General features: G+C 41.0%; 1 protein-coding gene across 1 annotated transcript in view; it reads right to left on the bottom strand.

The window, feature by feature from the left end:
• Window positions 1–215: 215 nt before the first annotated feature.
• Window positions 216–22,740, bottom strand: part of TUBGCP3 (tubulin gamma complex component 3) — a 95,255-nt gene continuing 72,730 nt past the window's right edge. The window contains exons 17-22 of the mRNA XM_066579722.1: window positions 15,820–15,955; window positions 11,000–11,088; window positions 10,771–10,902; window positions 7,324–7,464; window positions 4,523–4,639; window positions 216–1,756 (exon numbers count right to left, since the gene is read on the bottom strand). Coding sequence (XP_066435819.1) covers window positions 1,598–1,756; window positions 4,523–4,639; window positions 7,324–7,464; window positions 10,771–10,902; window positions 11,000–11,088; window positions 15,820–15,955 — 774 coding nt within the window. The 3' untranslated portion in view covers window positions 216–1,597. The remainder of the gene's footprint in view (window positions 1,757–4,522; window positions 4,640–7,323; window positions 7,465–10,770; window positions 10,903–10,999; window positions 11,089–15,819; window positions 15,956–22,740) is intronic.

Genomic DNA, 22,740 nt, shown 5'->3' with positions numbered 1-22,740 from the left:
AAAATGTACAAAAGACGTCTAACATTCTGTTTCCACTTGGTCATTATGGGATATTGAGTGCAAAATGATGGGGAAATATAACAAATTGTAAAAAGAAAGAAAAAAAGCGAGAGGGGGTCTGAAGACCCTGTATGTATACACGGGTTATGTAACAATTACTAAGGCACACATTTCATTATAAACTCTATTCTGTGAAACATTGCACTTAATCGAACACACGAGTATTTAAAAATGCACTTTATTAAGTGAGGTTTCTGACATATTAAAACATGGATTTAAATGATACATGATTTGTATATTACAAAGAGAAGAACTAAGACAGTAATATACAAATAATTACAGTGGAAAAATATACAAAGATAAAATAGACTTAATTACTTAGGTTGACCGTCACCGATGCCAGAGCCGTTCATTTACATACTACAGAAGACAATGGATCTCATTACACTTCGAAATTAAGATTTTTATTTATATGAACTTATAAAGAAAAACAAAAACACACCGCTCAGACAAAGCAAAAAGTAAACATGAATGAGGCATGCACTCCGCGGCCACAGCTTCAGTGACAGAGCAATAGTAGAAATTTAAAATTAAGGCAAAATCAAAAATGTGCAGTTTTTGCCCGTAGTGATGAAATATGACAATACCCCCAAGGTATATATCCCCCTTGGTAATGCCATCCTTATAAACCTCTCCTAGGCTGCAGCTAAAACTTGTGCTGCACCAACATTATTGTAGCAGTCTACATAGTAAATACTTGCTCTACCTGCTAAGCAGGAGGAATATTTCCTAGGCAGACTCTTGAATGGCCTTGGTCAATATTTGTGTGTGACAGACCAGCAAGGGGTCTCCAGTAAAGTGGCTTTGCAATATGTAAACCGCCGTGGTCATACACAGTGCCACAACTCTGGGCAAAAAAACTACATTTTCTGTGTTGCCATGAGGTGGACAAATAGTTTCCATTTAAAAAAAAAAAATCGCTTGTAAACACAAACTAGTAAGGAAAGTAAACTGATATTAGCGTGTTTTTAAAAATAAAAATGATGAAAGAACCACTGCAATATATATATAGTCTGCTGATTTCTCCTTTGTCTCCCCAAGAAAAATATTTTGACACAAAAAATATATCACAAATATATACAACACTTAATATACAGTGCAAACCAGTTGGTTCATAAATTGACTACAATGTATAAAAACATTTTTCCTTTCAGTTTGTGCATACATACAAGGAACCCCTACAGTCAATAAATAAAAGCAAAACACTGCACATTATTTGGTTTGCTTGTGTTTATTACAGGGTGATTAAGAAGAGCCTATCGTGGCTTGTGTGTGAACAACACGTAGTGCACTGAAATGTACAGACATTGCAGATGAGTACAGAGTCCTCTTGTAGTCTGTACCGCCATCCATCAGCATTCTTTTGGGAGTAAAGCATCCAATTATAGCAAAAGCCACATCTTGATTATATAGATGTATTGCATCCACTGAACAAGCTTCGCCATTCGTACGCTGCAGGCAATACCTTGCTTCCTTGGAGGAAAAGTTCGAGGACTTTTACAGAAAGAGTTCCTTTTCGCTACTCTTAGCACATGACTCAAACTTGTAAGCTGCGTCTACCTCTTGCTCCCAGCGACACACGAAGCCTGGGTTCTCTTGCTTTATAATGTTCATTGAAGTCCAACCTAAAGCTTAAAAATCGTAAACTTTCATCTGTACTTGTTGTCAACAAAACTAGAAACTGCTGAACAATACCCTAAAAGACAAAAGGAGAAAGCTTTAGAAATAAGCAAACACAAATATAAGATATAAACCTTACCACTCCAGACAAGAAAATGTGTTTTCTTTTCAGACAGACCCAGACATATCCCAACCCCAAAACACTTCAATGTTAATAAAAAAAAAATTGGCCAATATGCTTTTTTTTTTTTTTTTTTTTTTAAATACGCCTAAAAAGTGGATTTTTCCCCTGGCTGATTAACTGTTTGGACACCTACCATCAGTGCCCCATAACAGTGCATGGCATGGAAGCAGATAGCTCAGAATGCTGTATAGCATAAATAATATGCTTTAAAGGGGTTTAGTTTTTCCTTCTTTACATAAAGCATTTTTACTTAGAATTTTTAATATTTTTTAACATTTTATTTTCAAGCTTACTATGGGACTTTATGACTTGTATAAGCCCTCTTCCACATGGGTGATTTTTTTGTAGCCCATGTTTCCCTATGGAGCCTTCCTATGTGTTGCATCGTGCGATGCAACTTTTACAGTAGGGAATCCTTTGAAAATCCCCACCTCCAGGAAGCTCTGCCTGTGACTGGTTCCCGAGCGCATCGCTCAGCCAATCAGAGCCAACGCTTCAGGAACCAATCACAGCCTTTCATTTTATGCAGTTAGGGCTTATTTTGAGGGTTTATATTTCAAGGCACCACCCACCTCCCATCCCATCCCCTCCCCTCCCAAAATCCTGCACGCGATACTATAATGTCACGCGACTTTGTTTCCGCAAGAAAATGCAGCGATATCACACACAACTTTGATGAGATATCACTGCAATTTTCTCGCAGCGATATCACGTGCCCATGTGGAAGTGGCCTAATACACTGCAATTTTTCTGTGTTGCAGTATATCATACCTATTAGACAATGCCTTTGGCCTAATAGTTCTACAAAGATGGCAGACTTAATGACTTTCGTTAAGCCACTCACCTCAACAACCAATCAGTTATACAAAAATCATTTTTCCAACAGAGGTGCCTCTGCCAATCCCATTAGATGCCACTGTCACCATTTACCATGGCATCTGGAGAGTTAGAAAGGCATGACTCAAAGTTCTCTCCAATCGCAGTCATTGCAGGAGTGTGCCAGCTATGATATACTGATGGCACAAGCTCATCTCTTGATTCAGAACCATTACTGCATGCCGAGCCCAACCCACTCATTATGTAAATAGTGCATCCCAGTGCAGGAATGTGTTTAATCACAAAAAAGGCTACATAAAATCTCACTTACAAAATATAAACAGAGGTCACATTGTGAATAATTTCCCTTAGATAGACAAGTATGCGCAATAAAATTAGATGCCTTCCACTGGAGATCCATTAACCACAAAAGTATTATACTACAATTCAATCACTATGGCCACAATATAATAATAATCTTTATTTGTATAGCGCCAACTTATTTCGCAGCGCTTTGTAGAAGGTGATGACTAATCCCAAAGACATCTTGTGACCATAAATAAAAATGCCTCAGAGCCACAACACACATTTTGTACTGCCTTTGTCAGATGGGTGCTTTTTTAGTATCATTAATTTAGTGAACATATTGGTTTGTCATATATGCAACAATTATGACCCAGGTTAAAAAACACGAGTCTCTAAGCCTGGGTTTATACGGGGCGTGTTTGCTACGGTTTTCCGTCGCAGCATTTACACTACAAGGCAAAGTCAATGTGTTTGGCAAAAAACAGTTCTAACAGGTAGGAATTTTTCTGCACTGCTGCAGTGCGGAAAAGCTGCTGTGGCGCGTTTTTTTAAGAAACAGCACGTCACTTCTTTGAACTTTTCTGCAGCACTTTTTTGTCCATAGACCTCCATGGACGCAGCAAAATACACACTAAAATACGCTGCAAAAGGTAAAAAGCGCTGCGGTAAAAAATGCTTGCAAATTTTCCAAGCCAAAAAAGCAACAAAATACGCAAGACAAAAATAAGCTTTAAAGCGGTTCTTCTTCGGCAAAACCGCAACGGAAAAACTGCAGCAATACCGTGGCAAATCCGCCCTGTGTGAACCCAGCCTAAGAGTCTATATAATGTTAATTGCTTTAATAATAAAAAAAAAAAAAAAAAAGTTCTACAGTGTACAAAATTTTTTTTTAAACTCACAGGCTCTATCCTAATTTTATATGTCCTTTAAAATCCTTTTATTATGTAGCTATCCCCTAGTATATATAAGTGAAAAGTGTTACCTTGGTTAGTCTGAAACGCACAGCCATTTTTCCCCTCATATTGTCATGTGATCTCAATTCTGACTAGCTCAGATCTGCTTAGGGGTCATGGATTCATTTTCTAGTCAGTTTCTCAGTTTGTGTAATGCGGCTACCTGGATCTACCACTAAAACTGTCTGCAGGGGAATATCGCCACTCCTGTTCCAGTTACATAAATCCCATCACACAGTTATATAGTCAGGAGGTTGAGCTGTGATCTGCTCTATTATACTTATGGGTTGTAGCTTATTAGGGTCAATATATAATGTAATGATAATTAACTGTTCCCACCTGTAGACAAAAATTGTATGGCCTTAACTAATGCTGGACTGAAGCATCATGGGAATGATAGATAGTAAAATATCTCAGCCTCAAGGTGATGCCTGATAAGAATCAGATAGGGGGGCTACACTACAGGGAAGTGGCTGCAATAAACAAAGGAGACCTCAGGAGTGTGACAGGCAATCAAATGGGTGGGGGTGGCAAGGATGGAAAAATGTGTTTTTGCCAGAGTGGCCCTTTAATGTGTTCTTACCTGATAGAAATGAGTAAGAATTCGCAGTTGTGAACGCATTTTTGGTATTGATTCTTGGAATTCCAAAACTCTCTTGTTTTCTTCATCTTCTTCTGCAGCTGTAACTCCCCACTCACCCTACAAAAATAAATTAGGCTTATAAAATCAGTTACTGAAATGGTAACTATGTACGATACATTGTTAAATATAGCTCCAGTGTTTAAATGGTCCTTAAATATGTAAATCCCATTATGAATCAGTAATTAGTCCCATGTAATAGCCATGAAAGCATTTTAGCATTGCCTCGAATTTAACACTTCTATTCATTTAATAAAGCCACACCAATCCCTTCTAGCTTTTGCTGAAAAAAAAATGGACATCATTGCTATTTTCCTCAAATAGGTGTATGCCATTTCTGTATTAATTGCAGTAAAAAAATGTTTTTCATGTAATCTTAAAGGGGTTGTCCCGCGAAAGCAAGTGGGGTTATACACTTCTGTATGGCCATATTAATGCACTTTGTAATGTACATCGTGCATTAATTATGAGCCATACAGAAGTTATTCACTTACCTGTTCCGTTGCTAGCGTCCCCGTCTCCATGGTGCCGTCTAATTTCAGCGTCTAATCGCCCGATTAGACGCGCTTGCGCAGTCCGGTCTTCTCCCTGGTGAATGGGGCAGCTCGTGCCGGAGAGCTGGTCCTCGTAGCTCCGCCCCGTGTGCCGATTCCAGCCAATCAGGAGGCTGGAATCGGCAATGGACCGCACAGAGCCCACGGTGCACCATGGGAGAAGACCCGCGGTGCATCATGGGTGAAGATCCCGGTGGCCATCTTAGTAAGTAAGGTAAGTAAGAAGTCGCCGCAGCGCGGGGATTCGGGTAAGTACTAAACGGTTTGTTTTTTTAAACACATGCATCGGGTTTGTCTCGCGCCGAACGGGGGGCCTATTGAATAAAAAAAAAAAAAAACCCGTTTCGGCGCGGGACAACCCCTTTAATGTAAACAAATTGTGCTGGGACAAACAGCCATGAAGAGGTTTTATCTCTGTGTAAAACTCAAGGTTTTCTGTGTAGTAAGAGACCACTTTAGCCATATCAGCATGGGTTTATGAAGGGTCACTCCTGTCAAACCAATCTGATCCACTTCTACAAGGAGGTAAGTTCTAGATTTGACCGGGGAAAGTCACTGGATCTTGTATATCTTGACTTTTCCGAAGAGATTGGTTCTGTGCCGCATAAAAAGCTGGTATATAAAATGAGAATGCAAGTCTGGGGAGAATGTGTGTAAGTGGGTAAGTAACTGGCTCAATGACAGAAAGCAGAGGGTAGTTATTAATGGTACCTACTCTGATTGGGTCACTGTTACTAGTGGGTTACCACGGTGGTCAGTGCTGGGCCCTATTCTTTTTAATATATTTATTAATAACCTGGTAGAAGGATTGTGCAGTAAAATATCAATATTTGCAGAGGATACAAAATAATGTAAAAAAATTAACACAAGAGGAAGCAAGATGATTGAAGAGGATCTGGATAAGTTGGGGGCTTGGGCAGAAAAGTGGCAAATTAGGTTGAATACTGATAAATGTAAAGTTCTGCACACGGGCAGAGGAAATACATGTCACCATTACATGCTAAATGGAAAAAGACTTAGTTAACTGTAAAGGTGCATTTATGCTGCAAAGATGATCGCTAAAAAGATGGCTTTGAGATTGTACTAATGCCTATTAGTACCAAGTTGCAGCTTGTGAGCTGCCGAGAGCTGTAATCAGGAAACACACCGCCCCGCTGTTCCCTGATTACTTTTGCTGTGTTCTGCATCAGGGCTGACAGCTGAGATAAAGCAATCAGCTGTTACCAGCTCTCCCTGGGCAGAAAACAGTGCAAGGTCCTGCTTATCAGCTGTTCTGCCGAACGATGGTTTTCAGGCAGAACTGAATTCTATCGTTCGGCTGAATAATGATGTTTACACACAACGATTAGCACTCAAAAGATGGCTTGTGAGCGAATTTGGAACCATAATCGTTGTGTCTAAATGGGCCTTAAGCTTAACAGGAGCAACCAGTATCAGGCAGCTGCTGCCAAGGCAAATAGGATCATGAGCAGGTTCAAAGGCGGGTAACTAAACTAATAAATGGAATAGGCAGACTACAATACCCAGAGAGGTTATCAAAAATGGGATTATTCACTTTAGAAAAAAAGATAGCTGAGGGGTGACCTATTAACTATGTATAGGTAGATCATGAGAGTTCTATGTATTGGCCCCTGATATATTTATACAAAGGACTGTGACTGTAACAAGAGGGCATCCTCTACGTCTAGAGGAAAGAAGGTTTCTACACCAACATAGAAGGCAGTTCTTTACTGTAAAAGCAGTGAGACTATGGAACTCTCTGCCTAAGGATGTGGTAATGACGAATTCAATAAGAGTTTAAGAGGGGCCTGGACGCATTTCTTGAGCATTACAATACTACTTGTTATAGTCACTAATTAGTTTAGAAGAGTTGTTAAGCCAGTGATTATTCCGATTGCCAGACTTGGAGTTGGGAAGGAATTTTTTCCCCTTAAATAAGGAAAATTGGCTTCTACCTCATTGGGTTTTTTTTTCTTCCTCTGGATCAACATTGGGGGTTAAGGGGGTGGTGGAAGAGGAAAAGACTGAACTAGATAGACATGTGTCTTTTTTTAAGCATTAAATTCTATGTTACTATGGATTAATCATGTGTTTATTACATTAACTCATCAATGATAGGCCAGTGATAGGCCAAAAGTATGTAAGGTGTTTCTTGTTGGCAGCCAAACAGAGCAATTTGATGGATCTTACTTCAGAATCCCTCTGTTTTTTCCTTTCCTCAAACTGTAACCTTCTCTGTAACTCCTCCAGAGCAGATCTGTACATGACTTCCTGAGCATTTTGGAATTCGATTATCTGGTCAAATACAGCACGAAGTTGATTTAGCATCGCCTGAGGAGAGACCAATGTATATGTTAAAGTGATATACATAAAACCGTATCTAAGTGCGAATAGTTAATGGTCATCTCCACCCAGAACATTAGATGTGCTTGTGTTGACATAAAATTGGAGTGTGGAGAATAGTGACATTTTTGCTATGATTTGGCATGAAGTTGTATTTTTTTTCCCTCTGGAGACTGATGGACTCCTCCTCCGTTTTCATACATACCTTAAACTTCCTATATCTATAGTACACGAGTCTCCCTAACAAAACTTTGAATTGGCTTCCCCACACCTAGTTCACATTTCACAGAGGGCTTGAGTATCCCATTTAATTTAAGGCAGAGCTGTCATGTTATGCTTCCCTGTTTAAAAAGAGGATAGGATAGTACAGGGACAAGTCTACTGCAAAATGTTCCCTTTTGGATGCTAAAACGTAATGGCGAAAACATTGGAATCGGCTACCTGCAGTACCCTCATAAGGGGCTCCCCTTCTCCTCACTAGTACTTGATGGCTTCAATGTACACATTTAGATACTGTACATGGCAGCACATCCGTCACTGGAGAGGCGGGAGGCGACACAGTAAGCACTCCCCTCGTGAGGACACATTGCTAGGAGACTGCTGTAGTTGGTGTTAGTCCTAAGGACCCTAAAAAAGTTATTATAATCAAGCCCAACTGTGCAGTAGACATGTATATCCCCATTCTATGCCACAATTTTAATAAATATATAAAATATATATAAAAATTATATATATATATATATATATATATATATATATATATATATATATTCGACATTTACTGCAGACAAAGCAGTATGGATCCCAAGACAGTTTTCGGCTCTTGTGTGTAAATGGTAGAAGTGTGATTTGACACCAATATCGGTCTGTAGGTGAAATGCTTTTATAAGCCAGTGTCACATGACCATGATTAGATGCATCTGGCATTTATCTCCGGCTTTTGCGGTTACATCTCCGTTCGGAGGTTCTATCTAGGGCTTCAGTCCTTTTCGTTGGTAATCCCACCAGCAGCAAGCTGTGATAGCATCAAAAACATTGGTGCTACACAGACATGGGCAAGAGAATGACAATGAAAAATAATTACTTCTAAGCTATGGTGGCATCATTAAGTGTTAAGGCACATATAAAAGGTCCTTGCTACAATTGTTACAAGATGGGAAATCCCTTTAATATCATATAGCTGAATACCCATATGTACTCCATATGCAATAGTCACAAAAGGAAACTTCCAATATTATTATTAAAACCTATAATAAAAGGAAAATTATACATTTTATTAAATATTTAGAATATATCTCAGGGGTATGCGGGAAAAAGACATAAGGACAATAACAAAAACTTCAATAGAGTGATTATCGTGATATCGAACAAAATGACAAACACACAGTACATGTACGGTTTGCGTTAGTGTACGTGGATGGTCCTCCAAGCAAATAGTTAATTCACACAAGTTATACTGTCCCTGATTATACACTTAGCATGTCTTATAGTCTGACGCCATAATTTAGGACTCTTAGATTTATCGCTATAGAATGATAATGCGGCTTATCGATAGAAGAGACAAACGTGACCATCCTGACCACTACACGTATCAAACGTACAACCAGTATATGTATATCAAAACTCTGATGATATATTCCGCTTTCTCATACAGAGCGGATAACCAATAATATTTACTGGGTTTATCTTCTACTGATTTCTCCCAGTTATGTTTCATTCCATGTTTATTTACTAACAGACAATGAGCCCTTCCAATAAAGCTGTGAACGCCTGTTGGTAACACTAAGTTCTTTGTGTCTTTTGTTCACATATAAACGTGGGCTAATTATATGTTCACTTTCCATTCACGATAAAAAACCTTATGGTAAAGCCTTCATGTATTAAGTGGCAGTATCGGGGTACTCGAAACATCAATTATACTCTCAACATCGTTTTTTCACAAGTAATGCAATTAATGTTTGCGGAACGGGTCTATGCATATCTATTAAACAGATAGACAAACATCTTTTGACCATATCCATCTTTACCCTCATTGTCTATTTCTGGGTAAATGTGGGTATTCCCAGACTATTAATAGATGAAAACACATCTTTTTCTTTGATTTGTTCATAACATCTAGCTCCCTTTGTTCCTGATGATCCGCTGATACGTAGCGGGGAAACGCGTCGAAGTATACAAAAGAGCCGTTTACTATTAGGAAACCTCCAAAAAGCTACTAAATATCTAGAAATATATATGAGTACCCCGATACTGCTACTTAATACATCAAAGCTTTACCATAAGGTCTTTTATCGTGAATGGAAAGTGAACATATAATTAGCCCACGTTTATATGTAAACAAAAGACATGAAGAACTTCACGTTACCAACAGGCATTGACAGCTTTATTGGAAGGGCTCATTCTCTGTTTAGTAAATAAACATGGAATGAAACATAAGGGCTCCTTTCCGCTGTGATGCGACAGTGCGAGCTCTCGCAGGAAAGTCCCACACATGTTGTTCTATGACAACCTTTCCACTAGTGATGTTTAAGGGCAAGCTGCGATGCGAGGATTAATAATCACAGCAGGAGGATTGTTTCAGCGTTTTGCATTTTTCTGTCACCCATACAGTGCAATGGCAAAGCAGATTCTGGCATTCCCAACGCAAAAGCTTGCAATTTTGCAGCGTTGCGATGCAATTTCAACATTGCGATTTTCTCGCAGGGATATCGCTATCGCCAGTGGAAAGGAGCCCTAACTGGGAGAAATCAATAGAAGATAAACCCAGTAAATATTATTGGTTATCCGCTCTGTATGAGAAAGCGGAATATATCATCAGAGTTTTGATATACATATACTGGTTGCACGTTTGATACGTGTAGTGGTCAGGATTCACACGTTTGTCTCCTCTATCGATAAGCCGCATTATCATTCTATATCGATAAATCTAAGAGTCCTAAATTATGGCGTCAGACTATAAGACATGCTAAGTGTATAATCAGGAACAGTATAACTTGTGTGAATTAACTATTTGCTTGGAGGACCATCCACGTACACTAACGCAAACCGTACATGTACTAACTGCGTGTTTGTCATTTTCTTCGATATCCTGATAATCCCTCTATTGAAGTTTTTGTTATTGTCCTTATGTCTTTTTCCCACGTACCCCTGAGATATATTTTAAATGATATTTAATAAAATGTATAATATTTTAATTCTGTCTAAACTGTGAAGGGCATTTGATTAAATATGAGACTTTTTTGCCTCTGTGAATTAAAACTATAATAAAAAGGAATCTCATCAAAAACAACTTACCCTTGATTCACTGTCTAGAAGACAACGAGAAATGATGGTATCCAAAAACACCTCATGAGCAGCAATAATGTGATCCAAGTCCTGCGCTTGTTGTACTTTATTCCATAGCTCATCCCAAGAACATTCTAGAACCTAAGAGATCCCAGCGGACAACAGTTTTAGGAAAAACATAAATGTCTCCAATAAGTAAGTAAAAACCTGGGAGGAAAAAAAAAATGCAAACTTGTACCTCAAACGTGATGTAATACTGCATCTGATGAATGAAATGCACCATTTCTGAAGCCAGGACGTGGCACTGATGAAGCACCCCGGAGAACTCTGTAACGTAAACGATTAGTATAAATATGGATGATGACATACAGTACATGTTAAACTGTGCATAAATCAATAGTACAAGAAACTTTGTAACATACAGCTGCACGTAAAAAGAAACTGAACCCCTTGGAAGTACTTGGATTTCAGCATGGATTACTACTACAACTGTTGTGAATTGTCATCCAAGTCATGGTAATAGACAAACCAACTGAACTAATAATTTGTTTTACCGTTATTGTATTTTATTGGAGGACACTGAATGTAGACATTCACAATGCAGGGAGAAAAAGTGAACCCCCAAGTTTAATGACTTCTCCAAGGACTAACTGGCCAAAGGCATTTTAATTATGGACAGAAGTTTGGAAGTCTGGGTTTCACAGGTGCTTGGCCTACTAGATGAAGGCATAGAAACACTGGTTTCTGCAAATCTGTTCCTCCCAGGAAACACTGGTAAAGGTCCTTTTACACGGGACATCTGTCAAGCGCATTAGAACCTGACAGCTTTTACAGCACAAAATGATCTAAAGGCCCGCTTAGGATCGGCTCCCACTCCTGCTCCATTTAAACCCAAACAGGTCGATAGTCATTTGATTTTTATGCCTGGATAAGCTAAAAGCCAAAATGATAAATAAATTACTGTTAGGCTGGGTTCACACGGGGCGGATTTGCCGTGGGAAATTCGTACGGAATTTCGCCGCGGCAAATCCGCATGCGACTGCTGACCCTGGGATTAGCCAGCCATTCGGACGAGATTTCTCAGAAATCTCGTCCACACGGGACGGTAAAACCGCTGTGGCTAAGCCAGCAGAAGCCACCACTGCAGCAGGGATTCGCCGACCGCAGCATGCTCATTTTTTCTTTTTCTTTCCGCTGCAGCAGCGGAAGACCGAGGCAGCTGGGCCACTTCAAAACCACCGCGGGTTTTGAAGCAGCGGTTCTCCCGGCGGAAATCTTGTGTTTTTTCGCTGCGGCCAAACCGCGAGATTTCTGTCGGGAATCCACCCCGTGTGGACCCAGCCTTAACGTTCAGTCATTGGCTGTGTTTACACTGAAGGATTAGCGTTCATTTTCGCACAACCCAGTGATTAACTGAATGCTCATTGTTCCATGTAAAAAAGGGCCCTAAGCTGTGCTAACAATCCTGTAATGCATCAGCAAAGCATCACATAACCAGCTGAGTCAGTACCACCTCAGCCTGCTGGGAGGACATCATTACCCTCTTTATTAACTTAAATAAGCTAGGCCATAACTATACAGTCAAGTGGATGAACTGTGATCTCAGCCATTATAAGTGTCTGAAAGGATCATTAGCAGTAACTGTGATAGAAGTCTCTGTGTTCCCCTGTGAAGAGTGTGTGTGGTCAAAGAGGAATTATGCTGACTGAAAAAGAGACTTCTTGAGAGAGTACAATGCCAAATAAATCTCATGATGTTAGAATGATCACATGATCCACCTGAGGAGAAAAACTCCAGGAATTACTAAAAAAGGTAATACTAGCTGACTTATATATACTGGGGATGGCTACATAATGAATGAAAAACAATTCACTGGGTGACAAACTTACATTAAAATATTGTACTTGCATCATTTTATGGAACAGGAGAAGTATAGCAGATCAATATATAAAAGCAGAGAGAATATGAAGTAAAGATTAAGTAAACCTTAAAATTTAAAGGGGTTGTCCCGCGCCGAAACGGGTTGGTTTTTTTTCAACCCCCCCCGGTCGGCGCGAGACAACCCCAATGCAGGGAGGTAAAGAAAGCTTACCGGAGCGCTTACCTTAATCCCCGTGCTCCGGTGACTTCAATACTTACCGCTGAAGATGGCCGCCGGGATCCTCTGTCTCCGTGGACCGCAGCTCTTCTGTGCGGTCCATTGCCGATTCCAGCCTCCTGATTGGCTGGAATCGGCACGTGACGGGGCGGAGCTACACGGAGCCGGCATCCTGCACGAAAGGCTCCATAGAAGACTGCAGAAGACCCGGACTGCGCAAGCGCGGCTAATTTGGCCATCGGAGGGCGAAAATTAGTCGGCACCATGGAGACGAGGACGCCAGCAACGGAGCAGGTAAGTATAAAACTTTTTATAACTTCTGTATGGCTCATAATTAATGCACAATGTACATTACAAAGTGCATTATTATGGCCATACAGAAGTGTATAGACCCACTTGCTGCCGCGGGACAACCCCTTTAATGAATGTAATAAATTGACATCTTGGTCAAAACATTTGCCTGGTCATTAGGGTGCGAGTCTATACAGCCAGACAGTACTGACTGACGAGCGACAGTGTATAGGGACACAACCTTTGACTCGAGAAATGATAACATTCATTTGTCAATGTATTACATTTCCAAAAGCAATAACAGAGGAATAGCACAATAAAGGAGTTCTAAGAAAAGCTGCTCAGGAATTATTTCTTGCAAAAAACATAATCGGAGAGGGCAGCCAATCCCCCCATCAAGTTATCTTGTAGATACAGAACTTTCAAAATTAAAACAACTTTACGTTCATGTCTTTCTCTTTTTCTAGAGGGAACACGGCATTTCAACAACTGAACTTGGGCTCCAAACTACTTGGATATACCCCATCATCCAAGTTCGTGCTATCCCCTCTGCATCAGTCCCCTCCTATGCATCTACCACAATGGGAAGCAGATCTCGGTCTATCATTTACTCCAGAAAGATGAAATTGTATTTTTACACTTGCCCACAAATCTTCTATCAGCTCCCACTAACTATAAAATACTCTTTTCTTGTTTTAGGGTCCCTAACCAACCTACATACCCTTTTCCCAAGGGTCAGTAAGGCCTGCTGGAGATGTGGGACAGAAGGGGACCATCTCTTCACATTTTTCGGTCCTGCCTAATCCTTGGTCATTTTAGGCATGTGGTATAATAGGTGGCCCAAAAAGATTACTGCTTCGATGTCTAACTTTGGACCGGCTCTTTCCCTTCTCCATCACAAGGCTCCCCTCTCGTCATATAAACAGTCCATCCTTAGTTTCTTTGTTAGGACTGCCAAAGCATGCATTTCATTACTATGGAAACAGACTGCTCTGACTATATCGATTTGGTTTGCCAACATAAAGAATGCTAAGCATAAGGAAGGCCTGATGTCTTTGCTTGACTCGCAAGAAAAGTTTTCGAAAACCTAGTTTCATTGGTTGGAATTTTAGGAATCCCACCCCCATTCCATGAAGAATATTAGATATCATTCTAGACATTAATAGACCATGCTGTAAGAATCAGAAATGTGCAAAAGCAAAACACTGCCCTACTGTTTAGTGGCGTTTTCCTATTTTGGACTTCTGTGGCATACAATATCCACAGGTTATGGAAAATATGGCTAACAATTGTCCGCTTCTTAAGGCTGCCTGTCCATGGGCGTTGTGGTATCCCGCGGCGGATCTCCGTCGCGGGAGCAGGAGCCGGCAGATGGATCTCCGCTGTCAGCCTTATCTAATAGATAGGTGGACCGCGTAGAATCGCGGAAAATCGCAGCATGCTGCAATTTGCCGGCTGCGAGTGGAGAATAGCAGGGTGGGGGGGGGCGCTCTCTATAGCAACGCTATGGAAAGCTTGAACTGCGTTCCCCGCATCCGGATTATCGCCGCGGGGAAACGCAATTGAAACTTACCCGTGGACAGGCAGCCTTAAGTAGTAAAAAGGAGAAGAAGAGAAACCCCACAGGATTCACCACTGAAAAGCTGTCCAGTGTATTTCGATGGATTCATCTAAATAGATTCATATCAGAATAAAGACAGCATCGGAGTCAAAAAACACCCACAATCTCAGATATACAGATGATACAACCTTGCTGGCAGAAAGTCAGGAAGCTCTTAAACAACGGACACTAAAAGTTAAAGAAGGAAGCGAAAAAGAAGTCCTATACGGGATTATCAAGACAACGAAGCTCATAACAGCCGCCAGTAAAAAAGTACAGGAAAAAAAAACTAAAATCAACGAAGAAGAAATTGAAGCAGTTCAAGACTTCATCTTCCTTGGATAGGAAATCGACTGCAACGGAAAATAAGGACCCAAAATAAAATGATACGATGAAACACTCTAGGTCGCAGCACAAAAGTATGTATGGACAAGATCTGGAAAAACAGACATAAGCACTGCAATAAAATGCGGATAGTCGATGCAATCATCTTTCCAATTACTTACGGCTGCGAATGTTGGACACTAAAGAAAATGGACCAGATTAAAATTCATGCCACCAAACTTTGGTGCTGGAGGAAACCTCTAAAAATTCCTTCAACCGACCAAGATCACAAGCAAAACAGCCCTAAACTGCCGTAAACCAAAGTCTTAATTGGAGGGCAAAATTACAAAACAGACTTATATACGTTAGCTATATAGTGCCATATAATTCACTCTAAACATCGATAATGCTTGGAGTTGTCAGCGGCTAAAGAAGATCTGGCTGCCAAAGAACGCGCTGGCTTGAAACTATAAAAGCTGATACCCACATGTAAATGATCGAACTGAGAGAAGCCATACCAAACAGAAACACGTGGAGAGGGTTGATCCATAAAGAGTCAGAGGCTTGGCCCCAAGTAAACAAAGCAAATTTGTTTGATTACTGCAATGTGACCTCCATTTTCACCTCGTAACTACTAGAAAATTAATGCTTCATTTTCCAGCGAAGCATTTTCCCCTTCCAGATATTTCATTGCATGTTTAATAACCACCCAGACACTTTCACAAGTATGTTTTCTGTGACATACCTGGCATACTTTTCAGTAATTTTGCATTGCACATATGCCCTTTCCAAATGTCTGTTAAAATGTATTCCATCCTCTTCGCACGCCACAGAAAGTTGAACACTCTGAGATAATGACTCATGCATTCCCTGGTAAATACCTGGATTTAAATATAGAGAGAAAGAAATGTAAGGAACACATTTTGTCACCCAGAATTGGTATTAAAAGTCGTCTATTTAAAAACAGAAAAAAAAGGCAGCAGAATTACAAACCGCTGAACCCATAAAGATGATAACCTAAACAGATCTGTAATTTATGACCCTAGGCTAGGGATGGCCTATGGAAGAAAATGGAGACATTTTTGGCATAATGTGACTCAAACAGTCAGCGAAAAGGATAATGAAAACGGATTCTGCTTCTTCTATACAACGCTGGAAGGCTATGGTAGACAAATCTACTCTAAGAAATATCACATCACAAGTGCCTTTTTTTTTTATTTGGTAGCCATTAGAGATGAGCGAGCATAATCGCTAAGGGCAATTGCTTGATCGAGCATTGCCCTTAGCGAGTACCTGCCCGCTCGGGAACAAAGATTTGGCTGCCGGCGGGGAGCGGCGAGGAACGGAGGGGAGATCTCTCTCTCTCTCCCCCCCCCCCCCCCCCCCCTGCTCATGGCCGCAACTCATCTGTTACCCATGCGGATTGCACGCGCGGGAAAACATTCAGCATGCTCCATTTTCTGCGTTTTTTTTCCGCACGGACGGCTTCCGTGGGCTTCCATTGAAGTCAATGGAAGCCGTCCGGATCCACGGCAAGTCCGCAGCTGTCACTGCATCGGTGCTGCAGACCGCTGGAAAGCAGGAGTTTAACAAAAAAATAAAAGAAGGTACGGCGCATTGCCAGCGTCCTGAGCGCATCCGCCGTGCAGAGGAAAAAAGATCCGGCCGCAACGGAGAAGAGCCAAGCAGTGTCCAGAAAGATGAGTAAATGTATTTTTCGGCATCATATCTGCAGGCCTGGTGGAATCTGCTGTGGGATTCTGCACGGGGAAACCGTGCGGGCCGTGGACATGAGGCCTATTAGAGACAAATACCCTTCCACGATTGGACATTCCCTGTATGACACATTAGACTCGTGACCCCGGAGTGCAGCACAAAATCAAGCAGGTTTTCTGTGAATCAGTTTCAGTGCGACTCCAGATCAGAATGGCAAATTTAAATTTAAGCAACTTCGAACGAGGCATGGTCATTGGTGCTAGACTAGGTGGAGCCAAAATTTCCAACACCGACAAGCTTGTGGCATTTTTTCATTGTGGTGTCCAAGAGAATACCAAGAATGGTGTGATTGAGGAAAAGAACATCTAGAGAAAGAGAATCCTGTGGATATAAGTAGCTCCTTGACAAGAAGCATCAGAAGAGGATGTCAAGAATTGTTCTGTTGAGCAGCCGATGCAGTGACAAACAAACTGCAGCAGTATACAATGTTTTTGCTCTGACTAATTTCACACGAGCGTTTTATCACGGCGGTCTTGCCACGATACAATGACGACCGAAAATCTCGACCATCTAAAATATTGGACCCCAATGCATTGTTTAGATGGGCAATTTTCCTGTGTGCAAAATTGGCCGCCCAGAAAAGAAAGTGCATATGGTGCACATTCTGACCGTCTGCTTTCATACCTAGCTGGAAAAGATAGGACTTGTCCAATATTTTGCTGGAGTACGCCAGCCAATCCCATAGACTCCTATGGAAGCCATCAGGAAAGTGCCGGGGAGGGAGTTTAGCAGCAGCTATCGCTGCTAAAGACCCTCCCCTTGCTGGCAGCTCCCATAGGCTTGGGAGAGGGGGGGCAGGGAGTTTAGCACAACCAGCTCTGCTAAGCTCCCGCCCCCTCCCCATGCCGACAGACAGCAAGGGAGGGGAAGTTTAGAACACTAGCTCTGCTAAGCTTTCGCCACCACCCTTTACCGGCATGTCGGCAAAAGGCATAGAGGAGAAGGGAGTTTAGAAGATGAACACACACACACACACGAATCTGGGCTGTGGCGTATATACACCGCACCCGGCCATCTGAATGGGTGAGAAAACGGGAGACACAACCGCAACTTGGTCGTGGCTACTTCTCACTTATGCGAGAAGGCTGAAATCTGAGCAGCCCATGTGAAAGAGCCCTAATGTGTATTAATACAAAACTAGTCATTCCTTGAGATAACAGTGGACAACCAGTCTAAGTGCCACTGCGGTCTAAGAAAAACAGAAAGACAAGTCTACAGTGGGCAAGAGTGCGCAACAATTGTATCACTGAGCCATGGAAAAACATTACCTGGTCAGATGAATCCAGATATCTATTGCACTCTGCTGATGTGAGGTCAGAATTTGGTGCAAGCAGCATGAATTGATGAACCTTTCTCATCAGCTGTTCAGAGCTGGTTAGTCCTCAATCTAATTGGCAGCAACTGCATAAAGCTATCTTGTCTGCTTGGGCCAATATTCTTGCAGAACAATTTCAAGACCTAATAGAATCTATGCCTTAAAAGAACTGCTACAGTTCTGAGGGCTTAAGTAGGGCCAACACTCTACTATATGGTTATCACAAGGCGGCCATTCAGTCGATCATCTTCTCTGGACCATGTTGTATTCGCTTGTATGTACTACACTCCCCCCTTTCAGGTCTGATAAGGTCACTTCCAGTTTGGAGGGCGTGTACAACGTTTCAATAAAAATAAAAAAACACCCCAAAAATAATCTCTATATATTAGTAGACTCCTGGTAAATGCACATACAAATTACATCAGTACAAACATTCTCAAGTAAGAAGATACCACTTGCTCCTTGAACAAAGCGCTATAATACGTTCATTAAGTAAAATACAGATTTTATGTGATAAAATGCTTTTGAACAATAAACCAGCTATTTTCTAATCAAACCTAATGAATCCTTCATCATATTTTATTTTAAATAGTACAAATATGATAGTACTTAAATACATTTTACAGTGCCTTGCAAATTATTTCAAATTAGTTGATAGTCTATGAATAATGGAACACAATGAATGCACTATTTCATTAAGGACATGCTTAAATCTGAAAGGGAACAAATGAATTATTAAATATATAAGAAATGGTTTAAATAAAAAGGCATTTATCTGCACATTACAAATTTAGAAATTGGGAGATTGAAACTGGAGTACTCGCAGATGCCAAGCGATGGCTTTAATCAGAACCTCCATATTATTGTATATCAAAGGAGGAAAGGAGCCAAAAGGAAGAACATTCCTGGCATACAATGTCTTGTGTAACATTATGGAAAATATTGTGAATTTAATAATCTGAACTATTTAAGTATTTTTACTCTTCCAATCAGATTTTATCATTATGTACTGGGATTATAAAATGGCAATTTAGCTCTAACCACCAAATAGCGCCATCATTCAAGATTCTATCACTTAGGACCTAATCACTTCTCTTTAGAAGAATCTTGAACACTCAAGGGCCCCCTGTCCACATGTGTGCCGATCACAGTGACCTGGGGGCCTCTTTGATCTCAATATGTTGGGTTTTGATTTGTGGTGCATGCCATAAAATTAACCCCTTGAGGACACTAAAAAAAAAAAAAAATCACTGCTTTCAAGCTATCCTAACTTTACTTTTTTGTCAACACAGCCATATGGGGTCTTGGTGTCCTATGGTATATCATTAAACGTAACAATGTGTTGAAAATTTAGGAATTCCTAAGTGGGGTGAAAACAGGAAAAATACACAAATTGCAATTTTTTCTGAGGGAATGTTTCTACGCAGTTGACAAAAATTGGTAAAAATGACATTTTAGCTTTATTCCGTGGATCAGTACAATTTATGGGAGTCACCAAACTTATTTTGGTATTGGTAGCATTTTGGGGTAGATACGACTTTCTAAACCATTTATATTCACTTTTTAGGGGGAGATTGGGTAACCAAACAAAAAAAATAAAACCTTTGATTCTGATGGCATTAACAGAACGGGATATTGTAATAGCTTTCACTTTTACAGACGCAGTGATGCAAATGTTTATTACTTTTTTCTCTCTTTTTTTTTTTTAAACGGAAAAATAGGGATTTTTTTTAAATTTACCTTTTAATATTTTGGGTAACAAGTAAAAAAAAAAAACGTAATGTCATTTTTCTTTTAAATTCCCAGTACAGGGGTTAAAAGGGTTTTTGCACATCTGCTCTTCCAATTCCTTTCTGGTGGTGCTTTACGAGAGACTGTGTGTACATTGAAGCAAATTCTACTATTCTCACCATGCAAACATAAATTACTGCCACTATTTAAGCCAGATAGAAAGTAAAATAGATGATATTCTGCACCTGACAGAAATTAGAAGGGGGCATAGTCATCTCTTTACAAGTTTTGGATGTGTCATTTCAAACCATCATCTCTCTGTATACATATGCTTTAGAGCATGGCTGTGGGCATGGACCACGTTCTCAAGCATAGCTCCCTGCACCCAAAGTATTACAGAACGGTTGGTTTTTATGGCTTACTCGCACGTGTATGTGGCCAGTGTATTTTTCACACGCATAATATGCAGTACACAGCTAGTACACATTTAAAGAAGATGTCTCGAGGAAGCAGTTAAATTTTTTTTTTGCCCAGTCCCCCCCATTAAGTACACATTACTAAGCCCCCCTGTAAATGACATTTCTAGCTGGTTCGTACTTACCGTTCCAGCGTTTCAGCAACTTATAAAAGTTTCCTCAAGATGGCCGCCGGCTCTTTCCCCGTCGCTCGCTGCAGCCCGACGTGCGCGCTCCCGAGACGCCGCCAGCTGTGTCTCCATGGCAACCGGACGCATCGCAGCCGCCGACCAGACGCCCCGCAGCCGCCGACCAGACGCCCACCGCCAGGCAGCAGGTAACCGGCGCTAGCCCCCGGCTCCCCAGCGCTAGACCCTCAGCCCAGGTGAAGGCCCCGGAGCCCAGCGCTAGTTCCCCCGGCCTAGCGGCAGCCCCCCCATCGCAGCGACAGCCCCCCCCCCCCCCGGCCTAGCAACAGCCCCCCCATCGCAGCGACAGCCCCCCCCCCCCCCCCCGGCCTAGCGCTAGTTCCCCCATCACAGCGGCAGCCCCCCCGGCGCAGCGACAGCCCCCCCCCGGCGCAGCGACAGCCCCCCCCCGGCGCAGCGACAGCCCCCCCCCCCCCCCGACAAATCACTTACCTGGGAGGCTTCTCGGGGCTGCTGGGCTGGGCTTCTCCGCTGGGCAGCTCCAGTTTCTGCACCTTCCTCTAACAGAGGAAGGTACAGAATGGCCGCTGCAGCGCGCTCCCGAGCAGTGACAGCTCGTCTGCGCATGCGCAGAAGAGCTGTAGCGGGGAGCACACTGAAGCGGCTCGTGCTGAATGGAGAAGACCGGACTGCGCAAGCGCGCCTAAAAAAGCAAGCTGCCAGCGAATTTAGACGGAACCATGGAGACGAGGACGCTAGCAACGGAGCAGGTAAGTGGAATAACTTCTGTATGGCTCATATTTAATGCACGATGTACATTACAAAGTGCATTAATATGGCCATACGGAAGTGTATAACCCCACTTGGTTTCGCGAGACCACCCCTTTAACATGCGTACTTGCTGTGCATGTTAACCCCTTAGTGACGAAGCCTGTTTGCACCCCAAATTTTGGAAATCTGACATGTGTCAATTTAACATAGAAAAACTCTAAAGGTTTTACATACCTAAGTAATTCTGACATTGTTTTTTTCGCCACATATTGTACTTCATTTAGGTGGTAAAAATATACCGATAGAATTTGTGTAAATTTATTAAAAGCGCCAAAATTGGGAACATTTTGAAATTTTTTTTATTTATTTAATTGCAATATCTCAAATATATGCAAACATACTGTACACATTTTGATAAGATATACATTTCCATCTGTTCACTTTATTCTGGACGCACATTTGAAAAAAAATTTCATTCCTTTTTAACCATTTAGGAGACGTTGATAATCAATGTTAAAATTTGAACATTTTGAGGAACACTTCGTTTTCCTACACCAAGCAAAGATTGCAAAGGCTCATAGGTGTCAATGATAGATACCCGCACAAATGATGCTATTTTATAAACTAGACCCCTTAATTTATTCACTGAGGGGGGTCAGGAGTATTTTGACCACACAGTTTTTTTTTTCAGGAGTTTATGCAATTTAGGAGGAGAAAAAAATAAAATTTCATATTTTTGCAAATGTGTCAGTTTAACCCCTTAATGACGCGGCCATTTTTCTTTTTCCATTTTCGTTTTTTCCTCCCCCCTTTAAAAAAATCATAACTCCTTTATTTATCCATCCACGTCACTGTATGAGGGCTTGTTTTTTGCGGGATGAGTTGTATTTTTCAATGGTGCTATTTAAAGTACCATATAATGTACTGAAAAACTTTTAAAAAATTCTAAGTGGAGTAAAATGGAAAAAAAACGACATTTTGCCATCTTTTAGTATGTCTTGCTTCTACGGCGCACAAATGGCAACAAAAACGACATGATAACTTTATTCTATGGGTCGGTACGATTACTACGATGCCAAACTTGTTTAGGTTTTTTTTTACTATACTCCTCCTTTTTTTTTTTAAAGACATAAAATTTTTTTCAATTATTTTCTGTCGTCATTTTGTGCGCGCGATAACTTTTTTATTTTTCCGTCGACGTAGTTGAGCAAGGTCTCATTTTTTGCGGGATGTCCTGTAGTTTCTGGTAGTACCATTTTGGAATACATATGACTTTTTGATCGCTTTTTATTGCGTTTTTTCTTGGAGACAGGGTAACTAAAAAAGTGCATTTCTGGCGTTCTTCATTTTTTGTTTCGGACGACGTTCACCGTGCGGGAAAAATTATGTGCTACTTTGATAGATCGGACTTTTACGGACGCGGCGATATCAAATACATATTTTTAATTTATTATTTAGATTTTTTAATA

Source organism: Eleutherodactylus coqui, chromosome 1 (assembly GCF_035609145.1).
Source record: "Eleutherodactylus coqui strain aEleCoq1 chromosome 1, aEleCoq1.hap1, whole genome shotgun sequence".
NCBI lineage: Eukaryota > Metazoa > Chordata > Amphibia > Anura > Eleutherodactylidae > Eleutherodactylus > Eleutherodactylus coqui.
The sequence above is the reverse complement of the archived record's forward strand: the minus strand, read 5'-3'. Positions and strand labels throughout refer to the sequence as shown.